This window comes from Amblyraja radiata, chromosome 18 (assembly GCF_010909765.2).
Source record: "Amblyraja radiata isolate CabotCenter1 chromosome 18, sAmbRad1.1.pri, whole genome shotgun sequence".
In the NCBI taxonomy this organism is placed as follows: domain Eukaryota; kingdom Metazoa; phylum Chordata; class Chondrichthyes; order Rajiformes; family Rajidae; genus Amblyraja; species Amblyraja radiata.
Genome location: NC_045973.1, coordinates 31006583 through 31033986, shown reverse-complemented (window position 1 = coordinate 31033986; position 27404 = coordinate 31006583). Strand labels below are relative to the sequence as shown.

The 27404-nt window shown below is 47.7% G+C and overlaps 1 protein-coding gene across 1 annotated transcript in view; it reads left to right on the top strand.

The window, feature by feature from the left end:
• The window catches only part of LOC116983331 (ETS domain-containing protein Elk-1-like), a 48753-nt gene extending 22669 nt beyond the window's left edge, over positions 1-26084 (top strand). The window contains exons 2-5 of the mRNA XM_033037039.1: positions 16583-16793; positions 20142-20855; positions 23008-23109; positions 25274-26084. Coding sequence (XP_032892930.1) covers positions 16590-16793; positions 20142-20855; positions 23008-23109; positions 25274-25372 — 1119 coding nt within the window. The 5' untranslated portion in view covers positions 16583-16589 and the 3' untranslated portion in view covers positions 25373-26084. The remainder of the gene's footprint in view (positions 1-16582; positions 16794-20141; positions 20856-23007; positions 23110-25273) is intronic.
• The last annotated feature ends 1320 nt before the right edge of the window (positions 26085-27404 follow it).

Sequence of the window (27404 nt, the reverse complement as noted above, 5' to 3'; positions counted from 1 at the left end):
AGTGTGTGTTTGTTTGTTTGTGTATAATCACATCTTCGCAATAAAACGACACGCTAACGGTAAAATGTTTACATATTCCGGTAGAGATTTTTTCCCGTGGAGTAAAAATTTGCCTTATCTGAAAATGTCATGCTTTATTTCTAGAGTTATTACTGAAAATGTTCAAAAATCTGACAAAACTTTGAATTTAAAAAGGACTGTCTTTCGTTGATGACGTCACAATGGGTCTGCGTGCCCTTCTTCCTCGCCCTGCGAGTGACGTCACCCCCCCCCCCCCCCCGACCTCTCCCTCCTCCTCCCCGTTATTCAAGACTCTGCCTGCCCCGCTCGCCGGCCGCCCCGCTCGCTGAGTCCACGTGTCCCCCCCACTCTCTGCCCTCGTTGAGGGGACGGGAGTGAGCTGACGGGTCCTCGGGCAGGTCCTCGGGTCAGGTGCCTTCCCTCTCTCTGCCCCCCCCTCTCTCTGCCCCCCCCTCTCTCTGCCCCCCCCCTCTCTCTGCCCCCCCTCTCTCTGCCCCCCCCTCTCTCTGCCCCCCTTCTCTCTGCCCCCACTCTGCCCCCACTCTGCCCTCTCTCTCTCTCTCTCTCTCTGCCCCCCTCCCTCTCTCTTTTTGCCCTCTCTCTTTCTGCCCCCCTCCCTCTCCTAGCTGCGCCTGCGAGTTGGGGGTTATGCGTGAGTGGATAGGGCAGGGGATGGGGGTAAAAGAAGCGAATTAATAATATTAATATATCAAGGGGGGTGGTTAGTGTGTGTGTGACACCGCAGCCCCCCCCCCCCTCCCCCCGCAACCGTGCGTTGAGGGGACGGGGCCCCACGGGTCCCACTTGGTCTAGTGATCTTATAAACCTCTGTAAGATCACCCCTCATCGTCCAAGGAATAAAGTCCTTGCCTGCTCAACCTCTCCCTATGGCTCAGGCCCACGAGTCCTGGCAACATCCTCGTAAATCTTCTCTGCACCCTTTCCATCTTAGAAACACAGAACATCTACTCTGGCATTCAGTCATGGCTGATCTATCTTCCCCTCTCAACCCCATTCTTCTGCCTTCTCCGCACAACCAACATCTGAACAGCACGTTAGGTGTGAGAAGCTGATACCCAGCTGTTTCCCTTTGACATCAGCTTGCTCAATGGGACCTGTTATATTTTCATAGTGATGTGAGGTGGGCAGTGTGAAGTGTGGTGCCCTCCAGAATAAAGCAGTGGCATTAAGCTGGAAAGGTTAATTTAGAAGATTTACGAGGATGTTGCCAGGACTCGAGGGCCTAAGCTATAGGGAGAGGAGCTATAGAAAAAAGGTCCGTGATTATGTTGGCTGCTTTCCTGAGGCAGTGTGAAGTGTAGATGGAGTCGATGGTGGGGAGGCGGGTTTGTGTGATGGACTGGGCTACATCCCAAACTCACTGCAAGTTCTTCCGCCTGGTAAAGAAAAGAATGGATCGGCTGGGCTTGTATTCACTGGAATTTAGAAGGATGAGAGGGCATCTTATAGAAACATATAAAATTCTTAAGGGATTGGACAGGCTAGATGCAGGGAAAAATGTTCCCGATGTTGGGGGAGTCCAGAACCACGGATCACATGTTTAAGAATAAGGGGTAGGCCATTTAGGACTGAGATGAGGAAAAACGTTTTCACACAGAGAGTTGTGAATTTGTGAAATTCTCTGCGTCAGAAGGCAGTGGAGGCCAATTCACTGGATGTTTTCAAGAGAGAGCTGGATAGAGCTCTTAGGGCTAACAGAATCAAGGGATATGGGGAGAAAGCAGGAACGGGGTACAGATTCTGGATGATCAGCCTTGATCATATTGAATGGCGGTGCTGGTTCAAAGGGCCGAATGGCCTACTCCTGCACCTATTGTCTATGTTTCTGTGTAACTCTGGGCTTTGTATTCTGGAAGCTGTTCAGAATTGTTGTGCTGCAGGATTGTGGTTCATTCGGCAGTGAGCGACCTTGAACAAAGCTACGCAGATTATACATTGTTGTTATTGTCTGAACTTGCAAATGCAGCAATGTCACTGCTTCGATCTGTTATTATTGGCATAAGACTCTGTCCTTTCCCATTTTTACAGTGATGAAGTCACTCTATTCCTATCTGTCGTAAATCGGACGAGTGTTCAGTCTTTCCTCTGATCGCTCTGTGCTGCCAATAGCATCTTGAGCAAAAAAAAAACTTAGTGCAGGAGTAACTCAGCGGGTCAGGCAGCATCTTTAAGGGCCTGTCCCACTTGGGAGACCTCCACCGCAAGATCTTAAGCGACTAAAATAAAATCAAGGTTGCGGTGACCTACGTCCTCCTACGACCTCCCTCGACTATGAAGAAGACCTCCTACGACTATGGCGAAGATCTGCCTCGACTATGAAGAAGACCTCCTTCGACTATGTTGAAGACTGGCTTCGACCATGTACGTTTTACTTGAGGATGGTCTCTGGCAAATCGGTCCGTGAATGAGCACCACCCCCTTCAACCTCAGAGGACCACACCGAAAACCAACAACAACCAGTCACCAGTGTCTACAGCTCAAATGATCACCTGATAAAATGATGTCATGTCTGCATTTTTTTCTCACTAAAAAAATGCCTCCCCGGTTTTTTTTAAATCATTCTGAACCATGCAAGCAAGGAAGGAACTAGTTTGGAGGATGTTAGTAAAAATACAACTACTGCTGTTTGCAGTAGCCCTTTTGCTTCAGCAGCCTTTTAAGAAAGGCAGAAGGGGAAGAGCGAGGGTGAAGAGGAAGCACAAGAAGAGGTCTCAATGGGTGAATGGAGATGATGTGATGGACTGTCCCAGTGCACCAGACGACTGGAAGAGAGTAGCGCTGGGCTTTGATAAAAGATGGAACTTTAAGCACACATGTGGGGCAGTGGATGGCAAGCATGCCATTCTTGTCCCTGTACCCCTCATTTTCCTTTTCGTACAGGATGGCATGCTACTGGAACCATTCCTCAAGGTCCCCCTCCTGCTGCCTGGTGAAGGTGTAGGGCATAACCTTCCTCCAGCCCTCCCTCACCACCAATGGGACACCTGCCTCTGATGCTGTGTCAGACACAAGAGAAAGGGCTGCTTTGCTGCCTTCAAATGAGGCAATGAAGGATGGGGTGGTGGTGGGGACATATACTACCACCCTGGTCTCCTCCTCCAGGGGTCTCTCATGCAGGGCTACCTCCTCCTACACTATCACCTCCTGTGACACCACCTCCTGGGTGGGCAACACCTGCATGGCATTTTTGTTTAGGGTTGTGCCCTCCCCATGCGCTGCTGCCTTTTTGGTGCCATCTCTAAAACACGTCTCATCTCCAAAAAACTCTCCAGCTATGAATGAACATGCCTTGGAGTGACAGAGGTGGCGTGCTGATGCTTAAATCACCTTTTTTTTCTACTGACCTTTTTTTCACCCCGGTGTTATTAGCTTCGACCACCTTTGACTACCTACGACTAGCATCACGACCTACTCCGACCGACTTCGACTGGACCTACGACTAAAAAAGTATCGATTTTTTTCCCACGGCGACCTATTTTTAGTCGCGGCCAATTTTTAACCTCTTGAAAAATACACCGCGACCTAGCTGACACCTCGACTACGCGGAGACCACTCTCGACCATGAAAGAGAGTGACGAAGACCTCCTACGATCTCGTGGCGACCTTCCCGCGACTATGGGTCGTGGGCAAGGTCACCAGTACTCGCGGTGGAGGTCGCACAAGTGGAACAGGGGCTTTAGACTTTTAGACTTCAGAGGTACCGCGCTGTCCACCAAGTCCGCGCCGACCAGCGATCTCCCCGTACACTAGCACTATCCTATACACTAGGGACTATTTAACAATTTTACCAAAGCCAATTCCTACAAACCTGTGCGCCTTTAGAATGTGGGAAGAAACCAGATTGCCCGGAGAAAACTCATATGGTCACAGTGAAACCGTAAAACTCTGTACAGCCAGCACCCGTAGTCAGGATCGAACCGGGGTCCCTGGTGCTGGAAGGCAGCAACTCTACTGTTGTGCCACTGTGCTGCCTTCTGTGGAGGGAATGGATAGCAAGCCTTCCACAGACACTTCTGTAATTCCAGTAGAATCTTTGTTTGCTCACTTAGTGTCATGGGCAAACAGGCTCTTCAGCCCATCTCCTCCATGCCGTCCATGCCGATCTAAATTACTCCCAATTACTCGCGTTTGGCCCGCTAATCCTCTCCTATCCATGTACCCGTCCAATTGTCTTTTAAATGCTGTTGTAGTTGGTACCTGCCTCAACTTCGTCTGAAGAATGGTCTCAACCCGAAACGTAACTCATTCTTTCTCTCCAGAGAAGCAGCCTATCCCACTGAGTTACTCCAGCATTTTGTGCCTATCGTCGGTGTAAACCAGCATCTGTGCTTCCATCCTACAATCTACAGAATCCTGCTTGTCACTGCTTGCTGCTCTTATAAAAAAAAATATTCCTACTCTCTGCTTCCTCTCTGTCAATCAATTTTCAATTGCAAGCCTGTCCACCAATGACAAATCCATGCACTTTAAGCTGTATGTGGGGTTTGAGCAAAGGCTTTCTGAATATCCTAGTACCCGACATGCTTTGCCTTCCCTTATCTATCAGTACCATCCCCCAGTGAGTTCATCAGATGCAATTTCCTCTCTAGGATTTGCGTAACCCTGATGACATTTTCTCTGTTATCTCAATCTTTATAATAGTCTCTCGCATTTTCCCCACTGCCAATGTCAAGTTAACTGACCTTTTAGTTTCCTGTTTGTTTTCTCCCTCATTTTCTTAAAGCAGTGACAACCTGAAAGCTATGACTACTTTAGAGCCATCGAGCGAGACAGTATAGAAACAGGCCCTTTGGCCCAACTCGCCCATGCCGACCAACCAAGTTGTCCAACCGAGCCAGTCCCACCTGCCCATCTCCCTCTAAATTGTTCCACTTCATGTACCTGTCCAAATGTCTTAGATGTCGTATTAACACACCTCTACCGCTTCCTCTGGCAGCATGTTATACATTTACATTTCTACATTTTCCTTGATCATCATCTTTTTTGAAGTTATTTTCACACACTTTACCCTTCCTTATCTATGTGTCTCCCTCTCCCTTGACTCTCAGTCTGAAGAATTGTCTCCACCCGAAACGTCGCCCATTTCTTCCATCCAGAGATGCTGCCTGGCCCGCTGGGTTACTCCAGCATTTTGTGTCTACCTTATACAACTGCAACTTCCCAACTTCTATACTCAATACTGACTGATGAAGGCCAATATGCCAAAAGCCTTTTTGACCACCCTATCTACCTGTGACTCCACCTTCAAGGAACCATGCACCTGGACTCCTAGATCCCTCTGCTCTACAACACTCCCCAGAGGCCTACCATTCACTGTGTAGGCCCTGCCCATGTTAGACTTCCCAAACTGCAACACCTCACATTTCTCTGTATTAAATTCTATCAACCGTTCCTCAGCCCATCTGTCCAATCCATCAAGATTCTGCTGCAATTTTTCACAACCATCTTCACTATCTGCAAAACCACCCACATTTGTATCATCAGCAAACTTGCTAATCTTGCCATGTTGTTCTCATCCACATCATTGCCACAGATGACAATCTCCGACTTGAACCTACAACGTTTGACAACAAGAACGGAGGGGAGGCTGGCTGGATTATGGTGCCTTCCTCACCTTGGTGCCATTTATGTTATGTTGTGTCGTGGACTTTCTGTGTTTGTGCTTTTTTTTAAATTCAATTTTATTTTTAATATGTTTTATTATTTATTATTTATTTATTTTTATGATACTGCTTGTAAGGGAAATTCATTTCGTTGTCTCTAATTGAGACAATGACAATAAATTGAATACAATACAATACAATACAATTCAGTTTGAAAGTGGAGCTACCAAATGAGTTATCTCCTCAAGACAGTATTTCCCTTAAATGATAGCAGCACGTTAGTAGAGATATGGCTATTGTGGCCAGATAGCAGCGATTGAATACTCCTTGGCTATTGATAACCGCAGAGTTTGTGTTAAAGTTAGCTCATTACTCAACTACCAATGTGGCTGAGATATGCCCCTGACCTTATCATTCTGATACTGCTGCTAAAGTGTGGTGGAATAAGATGTGTTTCATTCTTAGGTTCAAGTTTCTGGTCGATAACGGACTCTTTTCTCCATTGCCAGAGTGCCAGACACAAAAAGTTGGAGTAACTCAGCGGGTCAGGCAGCATCTCTGGAGAAAAGGAATAGGTGACGTTTTGGGTCAAGACCTTTCTTCAGACCTGAAATGTCACATAATCCTTTTCTCCAGAGATGCTGCCGGACCTGCTGAGTTACTACAACTTTTTGTGCCTATCTTTGGTTTACACCAGCATCTGCAGTTCTTTCCTTTACCTAAGAGAGGACTGTCTCAAGGCGGCACTGTGGCTCAGCTATTGTCCACTCTTTTCCCAACTGCTACACTCTCCGTTATCCATAGGTTTAGGTTTATTCTTGTAACGTGTACTAAGCTATGCACGTTTCGCTCGCTATTCATTCAAACCAGATAATACTACGTATAAATACGATCAAGACATGCTCAACTACAATAGGTAGAGCGAAGGGAAAGATGGGCAGCGCAGGGATAGCATTGTTGCCTTACAGCGCCAGAGACCCGGGTTCGATGCTGACTACAGGTGCTGTCTGTACGGAGTTTGTACGTTCTCCCTGTGACCGCGTGGGTTTTCTCCGGGTGCTCCCACACTCCAAAGACGTACAGATTTTGATTCCAAGAGCTCTCCCGAGTTTAAAAAAAATCAAACTCGTGGTAAGCACGGAGAATGAACATAGCGGGTACGTTGGATTAGCTTCTGTAAATTGTAAATTGTCCCTCGTGTGTAGGATTGTGCTAGTGTACAGGATGATCGCTGGTCAGCGTGGACTCGGTGTGCCGAAGGGCCTGTTTCGGCGCTGTATCGCTAAAAAAGTCTAAAGTTTGAGTTTGAGTTTAGTTTATTGCCACGTGTACCAAGGCACCGTGAAAAGCTTTTGGTGCAGGCTAACCAGTCAGCGTAAAGACAATATATGACTAGACTCGAGCTGTGCACAGTGTACAGATACATGATAACGTGAATAATATTTAGTACAAGATGAAGCCAGTAAAGTCCGATCTGAGGAAAGTGGCCACAGAGTTGTCAAAGTTTTTCGAGATTTCACTCTTCTTGGGATGAATGTACAGTTTGCAAATGAATCACAATATACAAATTTGACTTGGTGTGGTGCAGAAGGTTAGCAGTTGACTACATAAGGCGAGGGGTGGGGACTTTCACTGGGGATTTCCAGATCTTAGCGGAGTGCATAGCTTCAATCCCAAGCATGTGAATGTGAGAACCCCATTGCTACATTGTTTGGCTCACAGGCTCGCAGTAGAATATCATCTGCTTCCAGCAACTGAGCTCCAGGTGCACATGTGGGGCTCGATATAACCAGTCACTGTGGGGTCTGAGCAGAGTTAACCTCTCAGTGCAATCGCTTAAGGATCCAAGGCAGCAGTAGGTAAGGGTCTGCATGCACGCTTGCAGCCACAATATGCGCGCACACACACACACACACACACACACACACACACACACACACACACACACACACACACACACACACACACACACACACACACACACACACACACACACACACACACACACACACACACACACACACAGAGAGTGGGGGGATTTTTGTAACTCAACTAGTTAGCCTGAAATTATTCCAGCAGGCGGAGGGGGCGTGACAGACAGGATTGCTTCCTTAAACCCCTGTCCCACGGTACGAGTTCATTCCAAGAGTTCTCCCGAGTTTGCCCTGATTTGATCTCGTTGATTTACGGTAATGGCCACTCGTCGGTACTCGGGGCTCTCGTGGACATTTTTCATCGTGTTGAAAAATCCTCACGAGTCTTCCCGTGCTTACCTGCCATTAGCGAGTCTTCCCGAGTACCTGCCATTAGCGCTAAGAGACGTCCCCGAGCTCCGACGTACCCGCTACGTTCATTCTCCGTGCTTACCACGAGTTTGATTTTTTTTAACTCGGGAGAGCTCTTGGAATGAACTCGTACCGTGGGACAGGGCTATCAGGAGAGAGTGGCATGGTGGTAGAGTGGTAGAGTGCTGTCTCACAGCGGCAGAGACCCAGGTAAAACCCTGACTATGGGTGCTGTCTGTACGGAGTTTGTATGTTCTCCCTGTGAACTGCGTGGGTTTTTTCTGGGTGCTCTGGTTTCCTCCCATGTTCCAAAGACTACAGGTTTTTAGCTTTATTGGCTTTGGTGAAATTGCAAATTTTACCAAAGCCAAAGGGCCTGTTTCCATACTGTATCTCTAAACTAAACTAACTAAAGAAGCTGCATGGACTTTAACGGTTGGATTGGCTCCTGGATCGTCCTGATCGCAGTCACGGGGGCGAACGTGCAAATTCCGCCCAGATACCACCCGAGAGCAGGATCGAACCCGGGTCTCTGCTGCTGTAAGGCAGCAACTCTACCACGATACCACTGTGCTGGCCCAGATGTGGTAGTCTCTGAAATAGTAGAGTGAACACTTACTTCCAGAGCAGCAAGTACAGGCCTTGCCAAACCTGTGCAATCCATGACAAGTATATAAGAAACTCCAGTTGCACAAGCCCTACCTTTGAAATAGGAGTTGGCCGTGTCATTCTATTCTGGCACCCGCTTTGTGGGAGTGTCTGCATTGTTGGAATCATTTATACTTAGTTGGTCGAGTTACAAATTTCTCCCACACAGTGAAGAGAGTGGACCCAGGCCAACATTCCTTTCACCTTCAATTCTCAGGTGGCCGTTGGTATTTCTGCCCTCATTGCTAACCTCCTCAGCTGCACCTTGGGATCGGGATTGATCCATTGATCGATTGAATATACAGCATGGAAATAGGCCCTTGGGCAGCCGGGTCCATGTCGATCACCCGTTCACACTAGCTCCATGTTATTCCACTTTTGCATCCAATTCAGTTGACCTACAAACCCCGCAAGTCTTTGGGGGTGGGGGGGGAAACCAGAGCACCCAGAGTAAACCCACGGGTCCCAGGGAGAAAGTGCAAACTGCACACAGACAGCCAAGAGCGGAACTCACAATCAAAACATGGAGGGGACAGGGGACACAATTCTTTGGCGGCCGCGCGCGCTAGCGCACTCTCACACGCGCGCGAGGCTTCGGAGCAAAGATCCTATAGCAGAGCTATAGGATCCTTGCTTCGGAGGCTCAATCCAGCGCTAAATGCAGCTTAACTGCCTGTCTCACCAGGTTAACTAACAGCCCTGTCGGGACTGATGGGATACCAACGCTGCTTCTTCGCGCTGGCCATATTTCCCGCAAGCCCAGGCAGGTTAACCTGGCGGGGATGTCGCCCACCTCTCAAAACATGGGGGGGGGGACGTGTCCCCTCTGGCCCCCCCAGGTTTCCTGCCCCTGCAGACAGCACCCGAGGTCGGGATCGAACCTGGGTCTCTGGCGCTGTAAGCAACGGCACTACCAGCTGCGTCACTGGGACTACAGGATGGGGTTGGGATTAATGTCTGAGTGGAGGTAGAGACTCTCACTACATTTAAGGTGTATAATGACAAGTATTATTTTGAAGGCTACTGACAAAGTATTGGTAAATTAGATTTGTTTCGGAGGGACACGCAATGAATGAGGAAGGTCAAAGGACCTGTCCGTGTGCTGTGTGACTCGTGGCACTATCAGTTCTGTCGATAATAGTCAGTCCAGTCTGCAGTGTTTGCCTGTGGAATATTGATAAAAGATTCTGCCCTCCGTGGACTGGGATTGGCTCTGTTCTGTATCTCATTGCTTGCTGTCGAGAAAAAAAAGATGGACACAAAGCGCTGGAGTTAATCAGGGGGCCAGGCAGCGTCTCTGGAGAATGTGGATAAGTGAGGTTTTGGAAGAAGGGCCCCTACTTAAAACGTCACCCTTCCATGTTCTCGAGAGATGCTGCCTGACCTGCTGAGTTACCCCAGCACTGTGTCTTTTTATGTAAACCAGCATCTGCACTTCCATGTTTCTACTATGTGTAAGATGGACATGGCTTTCAGCAGACAGCCATCTCTGCAGTATTTCCCAGTGGACCAAATCAAAGTCTTCGGTGAGCTTTGAAAGAATCCTGTGTAATGGCTGTTACAACTCCTTGGATTTCACTTGAAGTTATCACAGGGAGCAGACGCTGTCCACCATGTCTCGAGATGGACACGCCTGCATTGCGATTCTTTGAACTGTAGACTTTATAGTCACAGTGTGGAAACAGGCCCTTCAGCCCACCGAGTCAATGCTGGTCAGGGATCATACACTAGCACTATCCTACACACTAGATACAATTTAAAATAAACCGTAGCCAATTAACCTACAAACCTGTACGTTTTTGCAGTGTGGGAGGAAACCGCAGGAGCCAGAGAAAACCCACGTGATCACAGGGAGAACGTGCAAACTCCACACAGACAGCACCCGTAGTCAGGATTGAAGCCGGCTCCCTGTTCTTTATTGGTAATTCCAAAATCATTGCCATCCTAAAGAGAAGGAACCTTTTCTGGGGATACAAGAAATTCGAAGTTTCCAAAAAAAGACACAAAGTGCTGGAGTAGCTCAACAGGTCATGCAGCATCTCTGGAGAACATGGATAGAAACATAGAAAATAGGTGCAGGAGGAGGCCATTTGGCCCTTCGAGCCTGCATCGCCATTCATTGTGATCGTAGCTGACCATCCACAATCAGTAACCTATGCCTGCCTTCTCCCCGTATCCCTTGATTCCGTTAGCCCCTTGAGCTAGGTAACACTTCGGCTTGGGACCCTTGTCCATGGAGTTCTCACAATGTGACCTAAACACAGTTCTCTTTAAAAAACTCTTTTAAGAACATGGTTCAAGTAACTCCTGTATTCCTTCCCCCCTCCACCCTCTCCCCCCTCACGTTCCCTGGCTGTCCTACGAGTTCCACTGTTCACATCCTTGTATCCCTGTCATTAGCGCATCTTCCCCGGCCACCCCTCCTGAGGTCATCCGTTGCGTGAGATAGACATAAAAAGCTGGAGTAGCTCAGCGGGTCGGGCAGCATCTCTGGAGAAAAGGAATAGGTGACGTGTCGGGTTGAGACACATCCTCAGACCCATCTGTTGCCGGCCCTGTTTTGTTCCGGCCTTCTCTATCTTTCAGTCTGAGGAAGGGTTTCGATCCGAAACATCACTTCTCCATTTTCTACAGAGATGCTGCCTGACCCGCTGAGCTATTCCAGCATTTTGTGTCCACCTACAGTTTTATTTTGTGCAAGTGTACCGCCTGATTTACAGCGACCCTCGCTCGGACAGTGAGTGTTGTTGGTTTACGGGGGGGGGATATGCGATGTAAATAAATACCGAGGTGCCCAGAGAACTGAGGCCCAACATGGCATTAATACAAACAGCAAAATATCTACTTTCATGGACAGCCAAAGCAACAGCCATTGAAGGAACAGTGTTTTGAACAATGCCAGGATAAAGGTGTTATTAAAAAAAAAAAGCCACTTCACATCAAGGACATCCTGCTGTAGGAGTAGTTAATAACGCTTTATTTGTACTGCTTTTGTGTAGTTTTGCGCGTCACTCGCTGGCTGATGGTTTGTGATGCAGACTCGGGCAAAGGAAATCACACTGCTCTTATTTCCAAGGCCTTCAGAAATTAGCAGCCCACATTTACCGCAGCGGCGTCTGCTAAAAACGGGCCTCGGATAACTTCTCCCCACTAGACAAGGGGACCTTAGCCTTGCTTCCTGTCCGCACAGAAAGGACCAGAGAGAGACCTCCCGCGGGCTTGTGAAACCGGCCTGGTGCTGGCACAGTGTAGTGGGAGCTGCCAGTTGTGAGCCCCCTCCTGTTCCACACTGGGTCCAGCCACAGAAGGTTCGATAGATTTGCCCTCCAGAAGGTCGGAGGGGTGGTGGTCCATTGTAAGAAGGTAAGATGGAGAGAATTAAAGGAAAGGCTTGGATTTTGTACGGGATTGTTCACGACTCTTTCAGAACCTCACAATCGCACCTGTAAGGCCAGCGAAATACTCTGGCGGCACGGTGGCACATCCGGTAGAGCTGCTGCCCAGCAGCGCCAGAGACCCAGGTTCGATCCCCACCTTGCGTGCTGCTGTACGAAGTTTGCAAGTGACTGCCTGTGACTGCGTGGGTTTCCTCCAGGTGCTCCGGTTTCCTCCCACATCCCAAAGACGTGTGCGGGTTTGTAGGTTAATTGGCCCTCTGTAAATTGCCCCTGAGAAATGAAGCAGGTAAATCGTTTTTGTCTTTTTATTTTTTTTTAAAGTTTTTACTTCCTCACTCTTTGATTAGACTCATTTGGTAGTTTAGGGGTTCTATTCTTACACATTCACTTTCTTTTTCACTTTCTTTCTTGCTCTTTCTCTCTTTTTCCATTTCATCTTTGTTAAAATTAAAATGGAAAGCTGTACAATAAATGTATTGTGTCATAAGCCGCGGTTTATACTTTTGTACAATGCTTCAAATAAAAATGTAAATTAAAAAAAATTAAAAAAAATAGAAATTGCCGCTGGTGTGTAGGGTGTGGAATACGAAAGAGGGATAGAAATAGTCTGAATGGGTGATCGATGGACGGCATGGACTCGGTGGGCCAAAGAGCCTGTTTCCGTGCTGTCTTTCAATCAATCAATTCAATGAGTCTGGAGAGGAGTCCCGACCCTAAACGTTACCTAGTCACGTCCTCCAGAGATACTGTATGACCACTCAGTTACTCCAGCACTTTGTATCTTTTTTGGTAAACCAGCATCTACCGTTAACTTGTGTCTGCAATAAACTCTGTTTTAATGTCAGAATTTGATTTGCATACAGCAAGTTCCCAGCACAGTGTTGTGAGAATGACTAAATTATTTTGTTTTTAGAAATAATTTAAATATTGGTCATTTTGTACTGGGAAGCAGATTTTGGGAAGGAGAGGTCTAACTAGAATGATACGGGCTAAACTAATTCAACGATGAAGATTTGCACTAAATTGATCATAGAATGGTAACGGCTGATCTGGTTGGAGTACAACATGATTGATTGATTGATACTTTATTATCATATGTGATATGTCATAGAAAATAGAAAATAGGTGCAGGAGGAGGCCATTCGGCCCTTCGAACCAGCCCCGCCATGTCACGGTAAAATACTTTGTTTTGCACCATACACAAAGTATGCAAATCGTCGCCACGTATGGGGTGCCGACAGTCACAAAGTATTCAATTGTAGTCCCAATGATTGCTCTTTGTTTTCAGCGGCGACCACTCGCCAGCTCTTGTTCTCTTGGTGGTCCCCCCATGCCTGGTCCCTCTTCGTTCTCGGCGGCTCCTCCCATCCACGCTAAGTCCCCCTTTGCTCATGGCAGCGAGTCCTCCGGCACCCACTGCGGGCCTGTCTGATGTTAAACGTCAGGGCCCTTCTTCAGAAATCAGAAGGGACTAATGTTGGTCTCTTTGTTCACACGCTCCTCCACCCATGGCCCGTCCACCTCGGCCCGACCTCCAGGGACTCTGACCTCGGTACTCCGACCTTGCTCCGCGCTGGCTTCCTTATAGGCCACGTCACCTGTGGGGTCTGGAAAAGGCATTGGCCCGATAAACTAAAACCCTATCACCTCATGGGCCCATCCAGAATAAGTGGGTCCCAATTATAGGACAAGAGGTGGGCTGTCAAAGAGAAAACATCCTTCACACAATTTTATGGAAATCCGGGATTCTCTCCTGTTAAAAAAATGTTGCTAAGGCAGGAGGTATCAGTTGAAAATGTTTATTACTGGGTTCTTGTTGGATTGGGATTTGAAAGATCATCACCAAAAGCCATTTAGATTATGTTTCAGTGTAGATCACCATGATCTAACGGAATAGGCCTGTGGGTCTCGTTGTTGGGGACTTGTCGTCTAGGGGACCCGTCGTCAAGGGGCAATTTTTGTGGGGCCTGTTGTCAATGAGTTCCTTATCTTGGACTTGTTGCCATGGGCCTGTCGTTAAGGGGATCGTCATCAAGGGACCCGTTGTAATCGTCACGGGGACCCGTCATCAAGGGGACATTGTCGGGGGAGCTGTCATCGAGGGGCCTATTCTCAGGGCCTGAGGACACTTCTCAAGACATCTCTCTACACTCCCCTCCGACTGTACGCACTCCCTCAGCACTTCCTTCCATGAATACGACACTTCCTCCCACTGTATGACACTCTCCCCACTGTAGGGCTCCCTCAGCCCTGCCCCCTCCATGGTGCTATAGACCCTCAAAACAATGTTGGAATGTCTCCCTGCAGTTTATACATGAGATGGGCAGGTTTGCGGGGCTAATTGAAGTTTGTGGGGCTCTACCAAGCACAGGTACAATCGGCTTGCCATCTTCAATGTTGTGTGCCACACAGATTTCAAAACCTAGTCAACATTTTTTTTCCCCTTTCTTCTCCCCGCCCCCCCCTTCCACCCAACCCCCATCAGTCTGAAGAAGGGTTTCGGCCCGAAACTTTGCCTATTTCCTTCGCTCCATAGATGCTGCTGCACCCGCTGAGTTTCCCCAGCATTTTTGTGTACCAGTCAACATTTGTTGGATCTCCAGATGCTAACCATCCACATGTGTGATTTCTGAGGCCTCAGTTCGTCATTCAAAGCCCTTGCTATGTTGCATTACCTCACTTTGTGAAGCTGCTTCAAGCCTCTGGAGTGGGAGTCGAGCCTACAATCAATTGACTCAAGAGCCAAAGGTGTCACCCACTGAATGATGCTTGACGCACATTGCCATAGTGCTTTAGTGCGTTGGATCACTGAAAAACTATTATTTTATCTGACGTGTGTTTTAATATATTCCATCTTTTTTTTTTTTGCTGGATCCTTGTACCTCTGCTGTTCAACTTCCCTCAGCTGACAAGGTACTTCGAGGTGTGTTGAAAGGAACAGCAGATGCGAGTTTACCCCAAAGATAGACACAAAAGTGCTGGAGTAGCACAGCGGGTCAGGCAGCATCTCCGGAGAAAACAGATAGGTGACATTTGGAAGGTACACAAAAAAGCTGGAGAAACTCAGCGGGTGCAGCAGCATCTATGGAGCGAAGGAAATAGGCAACGTTTCGGGCCGAAACCCTTCTTCAGACTGATGACATTTGGAGTTGGGACCCTTCTTCAGACTCTGGAGAGTCTCCGAAGAAGAGGAGTGTCTGAAGAAAGGTCCCGCATGAACGTCACCCACCTGTTCTCTCCAGAGATGCTGCCTGACTGCTGAGTTACTCCAGCACTTTGCGCCTATCCTAGATGCTTCGAGGAGTTAGTAGTGTGTTGTTTCAGCCCACAGTGTGAATCCTCTGCGCAGCATCAACCTCCGGAAGGTGATTTCATTGTAAAGTCCATAGCTCTCATCGGACTTGCCAGGGTAGATGTGTAGTTGATGTTTTCTATGACTGTGGTGGCCCAGTTGAGCAGCGGTAGAGGTAAGGGCCTGTCCCACCAGCATGCGCCTGCATGCAGCGAGCGCGACCAAACCAGAAGCGGGGGCCGCGCGGAGGTCGAGTGAGTGACGTGAAGTTCGAGCGAAGTTTGCGCGTGATGTACGGCGTCGAGACGCTGTGTATTCCCGTTGAGGCGGTGCGTATGGCGTCGAGGCGGCTGCAGGCCGTTCCCGCGCGGAATTTTTGGACAGTGTCAGTTTTTCGGAGCCCCGCGCGATGTCGGGACCAGCTCCGCACAACTCCATACGGCTCCGGCGATCGAAGTGGGACCGGCTCCGCGAGGCCGTACGGCTCAAGCGACCACGTTAGGTCGCGCTTGCCGCATGGAGTCGCATGCTCGTGGGACAGGCCCTTTACTGCCCCACAGCGTCAGAGACTCGAATTCAATCCTGCCCTTGGGTGTTGTCTGTGTGACGTTTGCACGTTCTCCCTGTGACCTCTGGATGCGCCGGTTTCCTCCCACATCCCAAAGATCCCAGGTTTATAGGCTAATTGGCCTCTGTAAAATTTCCCCAGTGTGTAAGGAGTGGATGCGAAAGTGGAATTAGTAGAACCAGTGCGAATGGGTGATCGATGGTTGAAGTGGACTCGTTGGGCCAAAAGGGCCTGTTTCCATACTTAATCTCTAAATTAAACTAAACTAAACCCTCTGGATGAAGAAATTTCTTCTTAACTCATTCACAAATGACTGACCCCTTATTTTGAGATTGTGGTGCCTGGATCTAGACAACACACAGTTTAGTTTAGAGATAGAGTGGAATGGGGCCTGTCTTTAGTCAGAGGGGTGGTGAATCTGTGGAATTCATTGACACAGAAGGCTGAGGAGGCCAAGTCAATGGATTTTTTAAGGTGCAGATCGACAGATTCTTGATTAGTACTGGTGTCAGGGGTTATGGCAAGAAAGCAGGAGAATGGGGTTGAGAAGGAAAGATAGACCAGCCCTGATTGAATGGCAAGTGCAGACTTGATGGGCCGAATGGTCCGAATCTGCTCCTAAAACTTATGAACAACCAACTTGAACCAGATTTTGGAACTTGCAAATGTAATTTTTGTTTCGAGTGGTACTCTGCCTTGAGTGGAAACTGATATCAATGATTGTTTTTTGTGTTTGTTCACCACAGCCCAGCGATGGACAACTCGATAACTCTGTGGCAATTCCTGCGGCAGCTCTTGGACGAGAACAAGAACGATCTCATCTGCTGGACGTCCAAGGATGGGGAGTTCAAGCTACGTAACGCGGAGGAGGTGGCGCGACTGTGGGGCATGCGCAAGAACAAAACCAACATGAACTACGACAAGCTGAGTCGAGCTCTTAGATACTACTACGAAAAGGTGAGAGTCCTCGCCAGGTAATACAGACACGGTCAACGCGGGCTTAGTGCAGTTTAGACACAAAGTAACTCAGCGGGTCAGCCAGCGTCTCTGGAGAAAAGGAATAGATGACGTTTCAGGTCAGGACCCTTCATCAGACTGAAAATAATGCGAAGAATTGTCACAAGTAAATTGAGTATTGTCCATTTGAAAGGAACTTGGTTTGAATTGAGTTTTAAGATGTCTGACCCACCTCTATTTAAGATGTCTGACCCACCTCATCTGTGAAGAAATGACACTTATTACAAAGACCAGTAGTCTAATGTACCTTGATACCCATAACCTATATGGAGGGGGGGGGAGGGGGGGGGAAACCGGAGGCAAGGAAAGACCAGAACAAATCATGTGTAGGAAAGAACTGCAGATGCTGGTTTAAATCGAAGGGAGACACAAAATGCTGGAGTAACTCGGTGGGACAGGCAGCATCTCTGGAGAGAAGGAATGGGCAGAACAATCAGGGCCAGCAACAGATGGAAGGGATGGAGAGGATCTCTCTCCATTGTTGGAAAGTAGTGTGGGTGAAGAAGGAAGGGGGGAGAATGGAGGAAAGGGAGGCGGATGAGAAGAGGGGGTTTGGAAAGGGAGGAAGGAGGAAAGAGGGGAGTGAGAAGAGGGAGGAGGTGTGATGGAGGAATGAGAGGGGGATGGGATGCGGGGTGAGGTCCAAAAAAGGGAGAAGAGAGGAAAGAGGTGGGTGAGGAGGGAGTGAGGGAGAAAAAGAGGGGGGAGAAAAAAGGGGGCATGAGTAGAAATCTGAAGCTGCAGCTTAACAGCTGAAGGCTCGTCTGCCTATGTTGGGACAATTAATATCAAAGATATTCCAGAGGCCCGATTTGGGAGACAGCCGAGATGATGTAGTGTTGGAGGAGATTAGAGATGGGGAATTGGGAGGGGGCCCTGAAAATGGTGAAAGAGGATTTTGCATTGGAGGGATTGCTTCATGATGCTGTCAGCAAGCAGAAAGGTGAAGGGTGAATGGGAGTTAGAGTGAATTAAGAGTAAGCATTGAGCTGCTAATGGCTGGGTGATTAATTCTGAGAACGTGCAGGAAGCCAGGAATAACACGGACATCTGTGAGTTTGTTAGGCAGGAGAATACGAGAGATACAGAGATACAGAGAATAGCAAAGCTCGACATTAAACAGTGACATCTGCTGGTGCGAAGTTGAGGGGGAGATGGGCTGAAGAGTTTTGTAGGACGGAACTGCAGATGCTGGTTTATACCAAATTCAGACAGTCAGACACAAAATGTTGGAGTAACTCGGCGGGTCAGGCAGCGTGTCTGGAGAAAAGGAATAGGTGACGTTTCGGGTCGGAAACCTTCTTCAGATTGCAGTCTGCAGTATTTGAAAAAGGGTTCAGACCCGAAACGTCGCCTATTCTTTTTCTCCAGAGATGCTGCCTGACCCGCTGAGTTACTCCAAAGAGGTACCAGCGTATATATGGAGAGACAGAGGGGGGTGGTTAGCAGTGAGGAGTGAATGTCAAAGAGGGAGTTAAGAGGGAAAGATAGATCAGCCGTGATTGAATGGCGGAGTAGACTCGATGGGCCGAATGGCCTAATTCTGCTCCTATGACGTGTGAACATGAAAAGTGGGGAAAGAGAGGGGGGTGAGATGAGTCCATGCGTCTTTATTGTCATGTAGAGTGAGTTACAGGTACAATGATAATCTTGCTAGCAGCAGCATCACTGGCACATAGACTTGGACAACATCAAAACATGGTTTATACATGGATTATACAATTCATGGGTTATACATGGATTATTCACACCACAAAACAAATTATATATAAACCACACCTAAATCACACGTCTCTATAAATGACCGTGGTATATATAAATGACGTAAGTTATATAGAAATTACACAAAATCTATTCATAAATTGTATGGAAATTATTCATAAATTATATGAAAATAATTCATAAATTGACGGTGAAAAGAAAGAGACCCCAAAAATCAAGGCAGTATTTCAGAAATGCACACTGAGGAAACTTGTCCAAACGTGTCCACTAGTGTTCTGTTGCCAAGGTTGGATTAGGTTGAGGTGAGATCTGATAAAAGTGTATAAAACTATGAGAGGCACAGATGAGGTAGACAGGCAGAATCTTTTTTCCCAGCATGGAAATATCAAATAATAGAGGGCATAGTTGAGATGAGATGGGCAAAGTTTAAAGGAGGTGTGCGGTGCAAGTTTATTTTTATACAGGGTGGGGTGTACAACAGATATACGAGAGAGTGCCGGATAGGTGCAGGGAATGGAGTGATATGAATTATGTGCAGGTCGATAAGAGTTTGTCTAGACATTTTGTTTAGTTTAGTTCAGAGATATCGCATGGAAACAGACCCTTCGGCCCATCGAGTCAGCGCTGACCAACGATCACCCGTACACTAGTTCTATCCTACACACTAGGGATTTACAGAAGCTAATTAACCTGCAAACCTGCACATCTTTTGAATGTGGGAGGAAACTGGAGCACCCGCAGAAAACCCACACGATCACAGGGAGAACATGCAAACTCCTTACAGACAGCACCCGAGGTTAGGATCGAACCCAGGTCTCTGGCGCTGTAAGGCATCTACTCTACTGGTGCACCATGATGCCACCCTGCTCAGCACAGGCATTGTGGGCTGAAAGGCCTGTTCCCTTGCTGTACACAAGACATGTACTAAATGTTGAATCCTTTACCCTTTATCTATACACTGTGGATGGTTGATTGTAATCATGTAGTCTTTTCTTTGACTGGATAGCACGCAACAAAAGCTTTTCACTGCCCCTCAGTGCAAACACTACTGAACTCGACACTATTGAATGTATAGACACTGATAATGTATGAAGAGTTTTTGCACAGTTTTTGTTTGCACATTTTTAATTCTAAATAGCTTATTTTTGGAAAAAAATGTATTTTAGATGTTGTAAATGTACTATTCTCTCCACTATTTCCTCTGGCAGTTCAATCTATATACCCACCACCACGTGATAGATGGGCAGCATGGACTCGATGTGCCAAAGGGCCTGCTTCCATGCTATATACGATTATATAGGGCCTGTTTCCATGCTATATAACATAAATTAAACTTGACATAAACTATAAACTAAGCTACAAACTAAATTATTAACTAAACTATAAGCTAAACCGTGCTAAACTAATTTAAATCAAACTTAACTATAAACTAAATTATAAAACAAAACCATAAACTAACCTATAAACTAAACTAAACTCAGCTAAACTGTGAGACCTGTTTTAATCTTTGCTTGGAATTGAGTTCCATTCTATTCCGTGACAAGATATTTTCTGTTTGTTTTCCAGAACATCATCAAGAAAGTAAATGGGCAGAAGTTTGTGTACAAGTTTGTGTCGTTGCCGGACAGCCTGGCGATGGAGTCAGACAGGTACGATGGTGGCGAGGGCGAGTGGGCGATGGGCAAGGCCAGGGACAAGGGCCTGTCCTTGCAGCGGCAGCTGAAGGCCACCACCAGGATCTCCTCGAGGAACGAGTACATGCGCTCGGGACTCTACTCCACCTTCACCATCCAGTCGCTGCAGAGTGGCAGCCATCAGCCCAGGGAGGCCAACGACCACACCAACAACATGGAGCAGGAGGCCAAAGTCCATTCCCTTGGGCGTCTTGCCGAGGAGCCCGAGATGAATGAGCAAGAGGAGGAACCTCAGACTCGGGCTGACGACGACTCTCCTATGGAGACCTCTGGCGACCTTTCCCACCAGGGAGATCCCAAAGTGAAGACGGAGGAGGTGGAAGAATTGGACTGCATCATTGTGGATTCCATCCCAGTTGTTGACGATTTATCTCGGCCACCGAGCCCTAGTCTGGACCAGGCGGATAAGAGCGGCAACCTTCAGCCACCCAAACCCAAGAAGCCCAAGGACCTGGAGCTTCCAGCCACACTCCTCACGGCCCAGAATAGTCCTCCTCCGGATAAGACTAACCCTGGTCTTCTGAACACGGTGGTCTTCCCTGCCACAAGTGCGGTCACACCGACTCTGATCACTCAACATGTTCAGGTACGTTGTACGTTCAGTAGCTCGAGCAGAATGAAGCGAACGTTAAGATAATCGGCATTTTATGCCGGCATTCTGGTAGTCTTTGGTATAAATCATACTTTCCATAAGCAGGAATACATAGATACATAGAAAATAGGTGCAGGAGTAGGCCATTCGGCCCTTCGAGCCTGCACCGCCATTCAATATGATCATGGCTGATCATCCAACTCAGTATCCCGTACCTGCCTTCTCGCCATACCCCCTGATCCCTTTAGCCACAAGGGCCACATCTAACTCCCTCTTAAATATAGCCAATGAACTGGCCTCAACTACCCTCTGTGGCAGAGAGTTCCAGAGATTCACCACTCTCTGTGTGAAAAAGTTTCTTCTCATCTCGGTCCTAAAGGATTTCCCCCTTATCCCTTATGGTGGCATACATGGTAGAGAGCACCCAGAGTAAACCCACTCAGTCACAGGAAGAACATGCAACCTCCACACTGGCACACCTGAGGTCAGGATCGAACCTGGGTCTCTCGCGCTGTGAGGCAGCAACTCTACCAGCTGTGCCACTCTTGAATAGGAAAATATTACAGTGCCTTGGAATGGGACTCGCTAAATAATTTAACTAGCGTCATCAGCAAGGCAAAATAAACATATTAAAAAGGAACTGCAGGTGCTGGTTTATACCAAAGGTAGACACAAAGTGCTGGAGTTGCTCAGCAGGTCAGGCAGCATCTCTGGAGAAAATGGATAGGTGACGTTTTGGGTCGGGACCCTTCTTCAGTCTGATTGTAGTGGGGGGGGGGGGGAACTGGAAGCAAGAAGGACAAATCCGTGCAGGCAAGGATGTATCCCACTTGGACTTACTCTATCTCTAGTCAACAATTGGCTTGTCAGGGAACCTCCGTGTCTGAGGTTACCTGTTGCCAGCCCCGATTTATCCTGTTTATTTTCTTGCTTCCAGTCTTCACCCTCCCCTCCCCTGCCCCTCCACTTCAATCTGTCTGTAGAAGGGACCCAACCCAAAACGTCACCTAAGCATGTTCTCCAGAGACACTGAGTTACTCCAGCACTTTGTGTCTATTTTTAGTAAAGTCACGTGACTCACCTCCATTTGGTAAACCACAATTGTGTTAAATTATTTCAAGGTAAAAAATCAGCACGTCTCTTTAACTGTAGTTATTATTTTTGCCACAAGATGGAGATAAAGCTACTCTGTGAAAATGTACACAGTCAGTTAAAGATTATCAGGGGATCATTAAAGATTTGTTCTTTTTTTTGCCACTATTTAAGTAACAGCTTCCCACTGTTAACGCCTGCCATTTTATTGGAGGGTGAATCTGTAAAAATGGACTTCCTCCAAATTTCACAAGGGAGATGTTTCTCCTGGAGTCGGTTCGGATGTTTCATGGCATACGAGGACTTGGGATATGTAAGTGTCACAGTGGCGCAGCTGGTACAACTGCTACCTCACAGCACCAGAGACCCGGGTTCGATCCTGACCTCAGGTGCTGTCTGAGTGCAGTTTGCGCATTCTCTGTGACCGTATGGGCTTGCTCAAGGTGCTCCGGTTTCCACTCCCATCCCAATAACGTGTGGGTTTGCAGGCTAATTGGCCTTAGTAAAAATTGCCCCTAATGCGTAATGCAAAAGTGTGATATGGAGTACTAGTGTAAAGAGATGATCAATGGTTGGCATGGACTTGGCAGGCTGCAGAGCCTGTTGTATCTCCAAACTCAACTAGACTAGATTTTAGACTTGACTAAAGACAGAAATGTGACATAGGATCTCAATCCAAAATGTCACCTACTCATTTTCTCCAGAGTTGCTGCCTGACCCGCTGACCTACTCCAGCATTTTGTATCTATCTTCGGTCTAAACCATAACTACATTTTTTCCAAATCTGGAGTAGAGGTATTTTTATTTGGGATGGCCTTTCTTTTAAAAAGAAAAACCTCTGTTATTCACCGTACCTGAACCAGGGGTGTTTGATGAAGGATGAAACACAAGGCGCATGAAACACAGAACTTAGCGGGTCAGGCAGTGTCGCTGGTGGGAATAGACAGGTGACGTTTCGGGTGGGGACCCATCTTTAGAGTTTCGTGAAGACACAGGTTCCAACATTGGTGACTGTCCCTTTAAATCTTACCGTAACCCTTTTCTTTTACTGCAGACTCCGATAATACTGACACCAAATACCTTGCCGTCAGCCATCCACTTCTGGAGCACTCTGAGTCCAATAGCTCCAATGAGTCCAGCGAAGCTCTCGTTTCAGGTAAGAGGCAACGGCAGACTGATTGGGGGAAGATAGACACAAAAAGCTGGAGTAACTCAGCGGGTCCAGCAGCATCTCTGGAGAGAAGGAATGGGTGATGTTTCAGGTCCGGGACCCTTCTTCAGACTCCACTGTGGAGATTTCACAGTGGAGCAGACCAAATGTGCAGGAAGGAAATGTAGATAGACACAAAATAACTCGGCGGGACAGGCAGCATTTCTGGAGAGAAGGAATGGGTGATGTTTCGGGCCCGGGACCCTTCTTCCTCTTAAAATAAAGATGGAGGCACAGGCAAGTACTGAGAAAACAAACGTGGCTGCGGTAGCGGGTCCGGGTTAAGACGTGGTCGTAGAGTCGGAGAGCTGGAGGAATCACAGAGAGGGAGCAGTGAGAGAAGATGGTGCAAAACTCTCGTCAGAGAGGGGAGGAAAACTTCTCCAAAGAAGACATGCCTTGAGGAGATTTCACAGTGGAGCAACCAAAATGTGTAGGAAAGAACTGCAGATGCTGGTTTAAATCATACTGGATTACACCAAAGATAGACATAAAATGCTGGAGCAACTCTGCGGGTCAGGCAGCAACTCTGGGAAAAGAAATGAGTGACGTTTTGGGTCGAGACCCTACTTCAGCAGGGAATGGTTTGCCGAGGATATGGGGAGGAACTCTAGCATGAGTTTGGTGGAAGGCCAGAGAAATGGTGTCCAAGCTCATTCATACCTGGTCCCGCTTGGTTGATAGGACAGATCCAGAGAAGCTGAGATCCGAAGAGGTTGAGATACTAGGAGGGTAGATGTGGATAGAGTAGAGGCCACGAGGGCAAATGCAGGGTGAGATGCCGCAAGAGCATTGTTGGTTCTATAACAACATTTAAAAGGCATTTGAACAGGTACATGGACAGGGAAGGTTTAGAGGGAAATGGGTCAAATGTGTGCAGGTGGGACTAGTGGAGATGTTGGTCGGCATGGGCAAGTTGGGCCGAATGGCCTGTTTCCATGCCGTATGACTCTATGACTCTAAGAGGGCAGATTGTTTATTAGACTGGAGATCCAGGGGAATATGTTCCATGATTATCATTTGGTTGATTATCACTTGATAATTGATGAGAAAGAATTATTGTAACAAGATGAACTGCACATTTTTTAATTCTTTACTCCTGAGGGATGTGGATTGTGTCCAAAATGGGGACTGATTTTCAAGGAATCAGGGAAATTGGAATATGGTGGGAAAGTAGAATCAAAGGCATCATTAATTTTAAGTATTTTAAGTAGATGCAGGCTGGAGGGACCGGCTGGCCTGGTCAATCTTACGCTGTTCTATAAGTCACGATTGGAAAAATCGGAATGGCGGCACAGTGTCGCAACGGTAGAGTTGCTGTCTTACAGCGCCAGAGACCCGGGTTCGATCCTGACTTCAGGTGCTGCCTGTACAGAGTTTGTACATTCTCCCTATAGCCCCGTGGGTTTTCTTCAGGTGCTCCAGTTCCCTCCCACATTGCAAAGAATTGCGGGTTTGTAGGTTAATTGGTTTCAGCCTAGTGACATGATTGATAGGTGATGTTTTGTGTCAGGACCCTTCTTCAAAATGAATGTAGTGGATGAGGGGGGGAGAGAAAGCTGGACAAGAGAAGTACTGAGCAGGACAAAGCCTGGCACGTGATACATTTTGAAGAAGGTCCCAACCCGAAATGTCTGAAGAAGTGTCCCGACCTAAAACACCCATCCATTTATTTCCAGCGACACTGCCTGACCCGCTAAGTATCTCCAGTACTTTGTGTCTATCTTCGGTGTAAACCAGGAGCTGCACTTCTTTCTTTCTGTACTGAGTGATAGGTGGATACAGGTGAGGTGGGGGGGGGGGGGGGGGGGGTGATTGGCAGATGGGTGGACAAAAGCAAAACTGAAAAGGAGACAGAAGGATGTCGGGTAAGGAGGGGAGTGAAATGTAAAGCCAGAGGGAGGGATACAGGTGGAAGGGGTCGGGGGGGGGGGGGGGCGAGAAATAGGTGGCATAGTGGGAAAAATGGTTGTGCACATGGCTGGTGCACAGGAAAGAGTGATGAGGAGGGGGGTTATTTGGTCAGCCTTGATTCCACTGAAGGCTGGATAGGTTTGATGAGCTGAATGACCTTCTCTTGTGCCAAGTTGATCATAGTTCTCTCTTTCAGTTTCCGTCAGCAGGGAACACCCAGATCCACATCCCCATCGCCAGTATGGATGGACTATCCACGCCCGTCCTCTCGTCGCTCGCCCTCCAGAAACCTTGAGTGGGTTTGGCTGAATTTGAAGTTGATGGAGCAGCCATCACACCTGATATCCTCTCGTCAAGAAAGACCTGGATCCGGAGGTTGACGCGGTGCCAGTGTGGACGGAAGAGACGGGATCGGACCCTTTGCACAAACATCTTCAGTTTGAGGACTGACGTGGAGGGCAGTCAAGGAGGGTTGTTGGAGCTCTGCGGTGGAGTGGGAAGCAAGGATCTCCTCAACCTGAACTTCTGCGGATTGAACGATGCACCTGAACCCTTGCTGGTTCAGCCCAAGTTAATTAAGGGGGAGGAGGGAGGGGAGTGGCCAACATATTGACACTGCCAATAATATGCACAGATAGGGCCAATTAGAGTACGCAGTGTGGCTGTGACGCTTCACTGACAACTGAGGCTCAGCTGCAGTAATCCTACGCTGAGGTGGAAGGTTGTGGGATCAATTATGGGTCCTGCCCCAGTGATCAGAGGATGTATAACACCCTCTGTTAGTGCAAGGCAGCGCCATGCTGTTGGAAGTGCCGACCTCAAGGTTACTTGTTAACTTGAGCACCGCTTGCACGCCAAAGTGGAAGTGGGACAGACAGTCCTTCCTGTAGAAGCAAAGAACTGCAGATGCTGGTTTATACCAAAGATAGACACAAAGTGCTGGAGTAACGTTTAGGCTTCAGAGAAACAATGCGGAAACAGGCCCTTTGGCCCGCTAAGTCCACGCCGACCAGCGATCACCTCATACACTAGTGCTGTCCTGCACACTCGGGACAATTCACAATTTTACTAAAACCAATTAATCTACAAACCTGCACGTCTTTGGATTATGGGAGGAGACCGGTGCACCTGGAGGAAACCCACGTGGTCACATGGAGAACGTGCAACGTCTGTACAGACAGCACCCGTGGTCAGGGTCGAGCCACGGTGTTTGGCGCTGTAAGGCAGCAACTCTACCGCAGCCCCACTGTGCCGGCCCCAGAGGCTCTCGATCTGTTTCCTGTACTTTGTCTCATCATTATTGTAGATCCAGTATCAAAGATAGACACAAAGTGCTGGAGTAACTCAGCACCTCAGGCAGCATCTCTGGAGCAGAAGGATGGGTGACATTTCGGGTTGGGACCCTTCTTCAGACCCTTCCTTCCTGTTACCCTGAGCCAGGTCTTTGTCCCATAAGCTATATTATCTGGGATCATCACTTTGCTGTTTATGGGAGCATGGTTTGCACAAATTGGCCCCAGCATTTCATTACATGAGTGACAATAGTTCAAAGAGGGCTTCTTGGGATGTTACGGACTCTGGGATATCCTGGACGGGATGCTATAGAGATGCAGATCGTCCTCTCGGTACCAGGTTACAAGCGTTTAAGCTGTGAACTGGTAAACACATGCGGCCTATACACTGGAGCAGGTATCTTGAGGAGAATTAGAATCATTCATTGTCTATGCCATACAAGGAGGCTCTTCAGCCCATTGTTTAGTTTAGAGATACAGCGCGGAAACAGGCCCTTCGGCCCACGAGTCTGCGCCGACCAGCGATCCCCGCACATTAACACTATCCTACACACACTAGGGACAGTTTACATTTATAACCAAGCCGATTAATCTACAAACCTGTATGTCTTTGGAGTATACGAGAAAACCGGAGCTCGCGGAGAAAACCCACGCAGGTCACAGAGAGAACGTACAAACTCCGTACAGACAGCACCCATAGTCAGGATTGAACCCGGGTCTCTGGCGCTGTAAGGCAGCAACTCTACAGTTATGCCACTGTGCCGCCCACACTGGGATATCATTCAGAGAATCACATGGTAGGTAGCGATTTCAAAAATGAGTAATTAAATAAATTGGTAGTAACGAAAGTGCTGGAATGTTTTAAATTCCTGTCATAGCTCACTGCTGTCCTTCAGATATGGGTCTTCCCAGACTTTATTTCCCTTCATGATTATCTTAAATTTGTATTTTATCCAACTTATACCTCACCCTCTGACTCTGGGGTCTACAGAAGTATTTGGAATCTATATATTTTGGCATATGTGGGTTCATTGG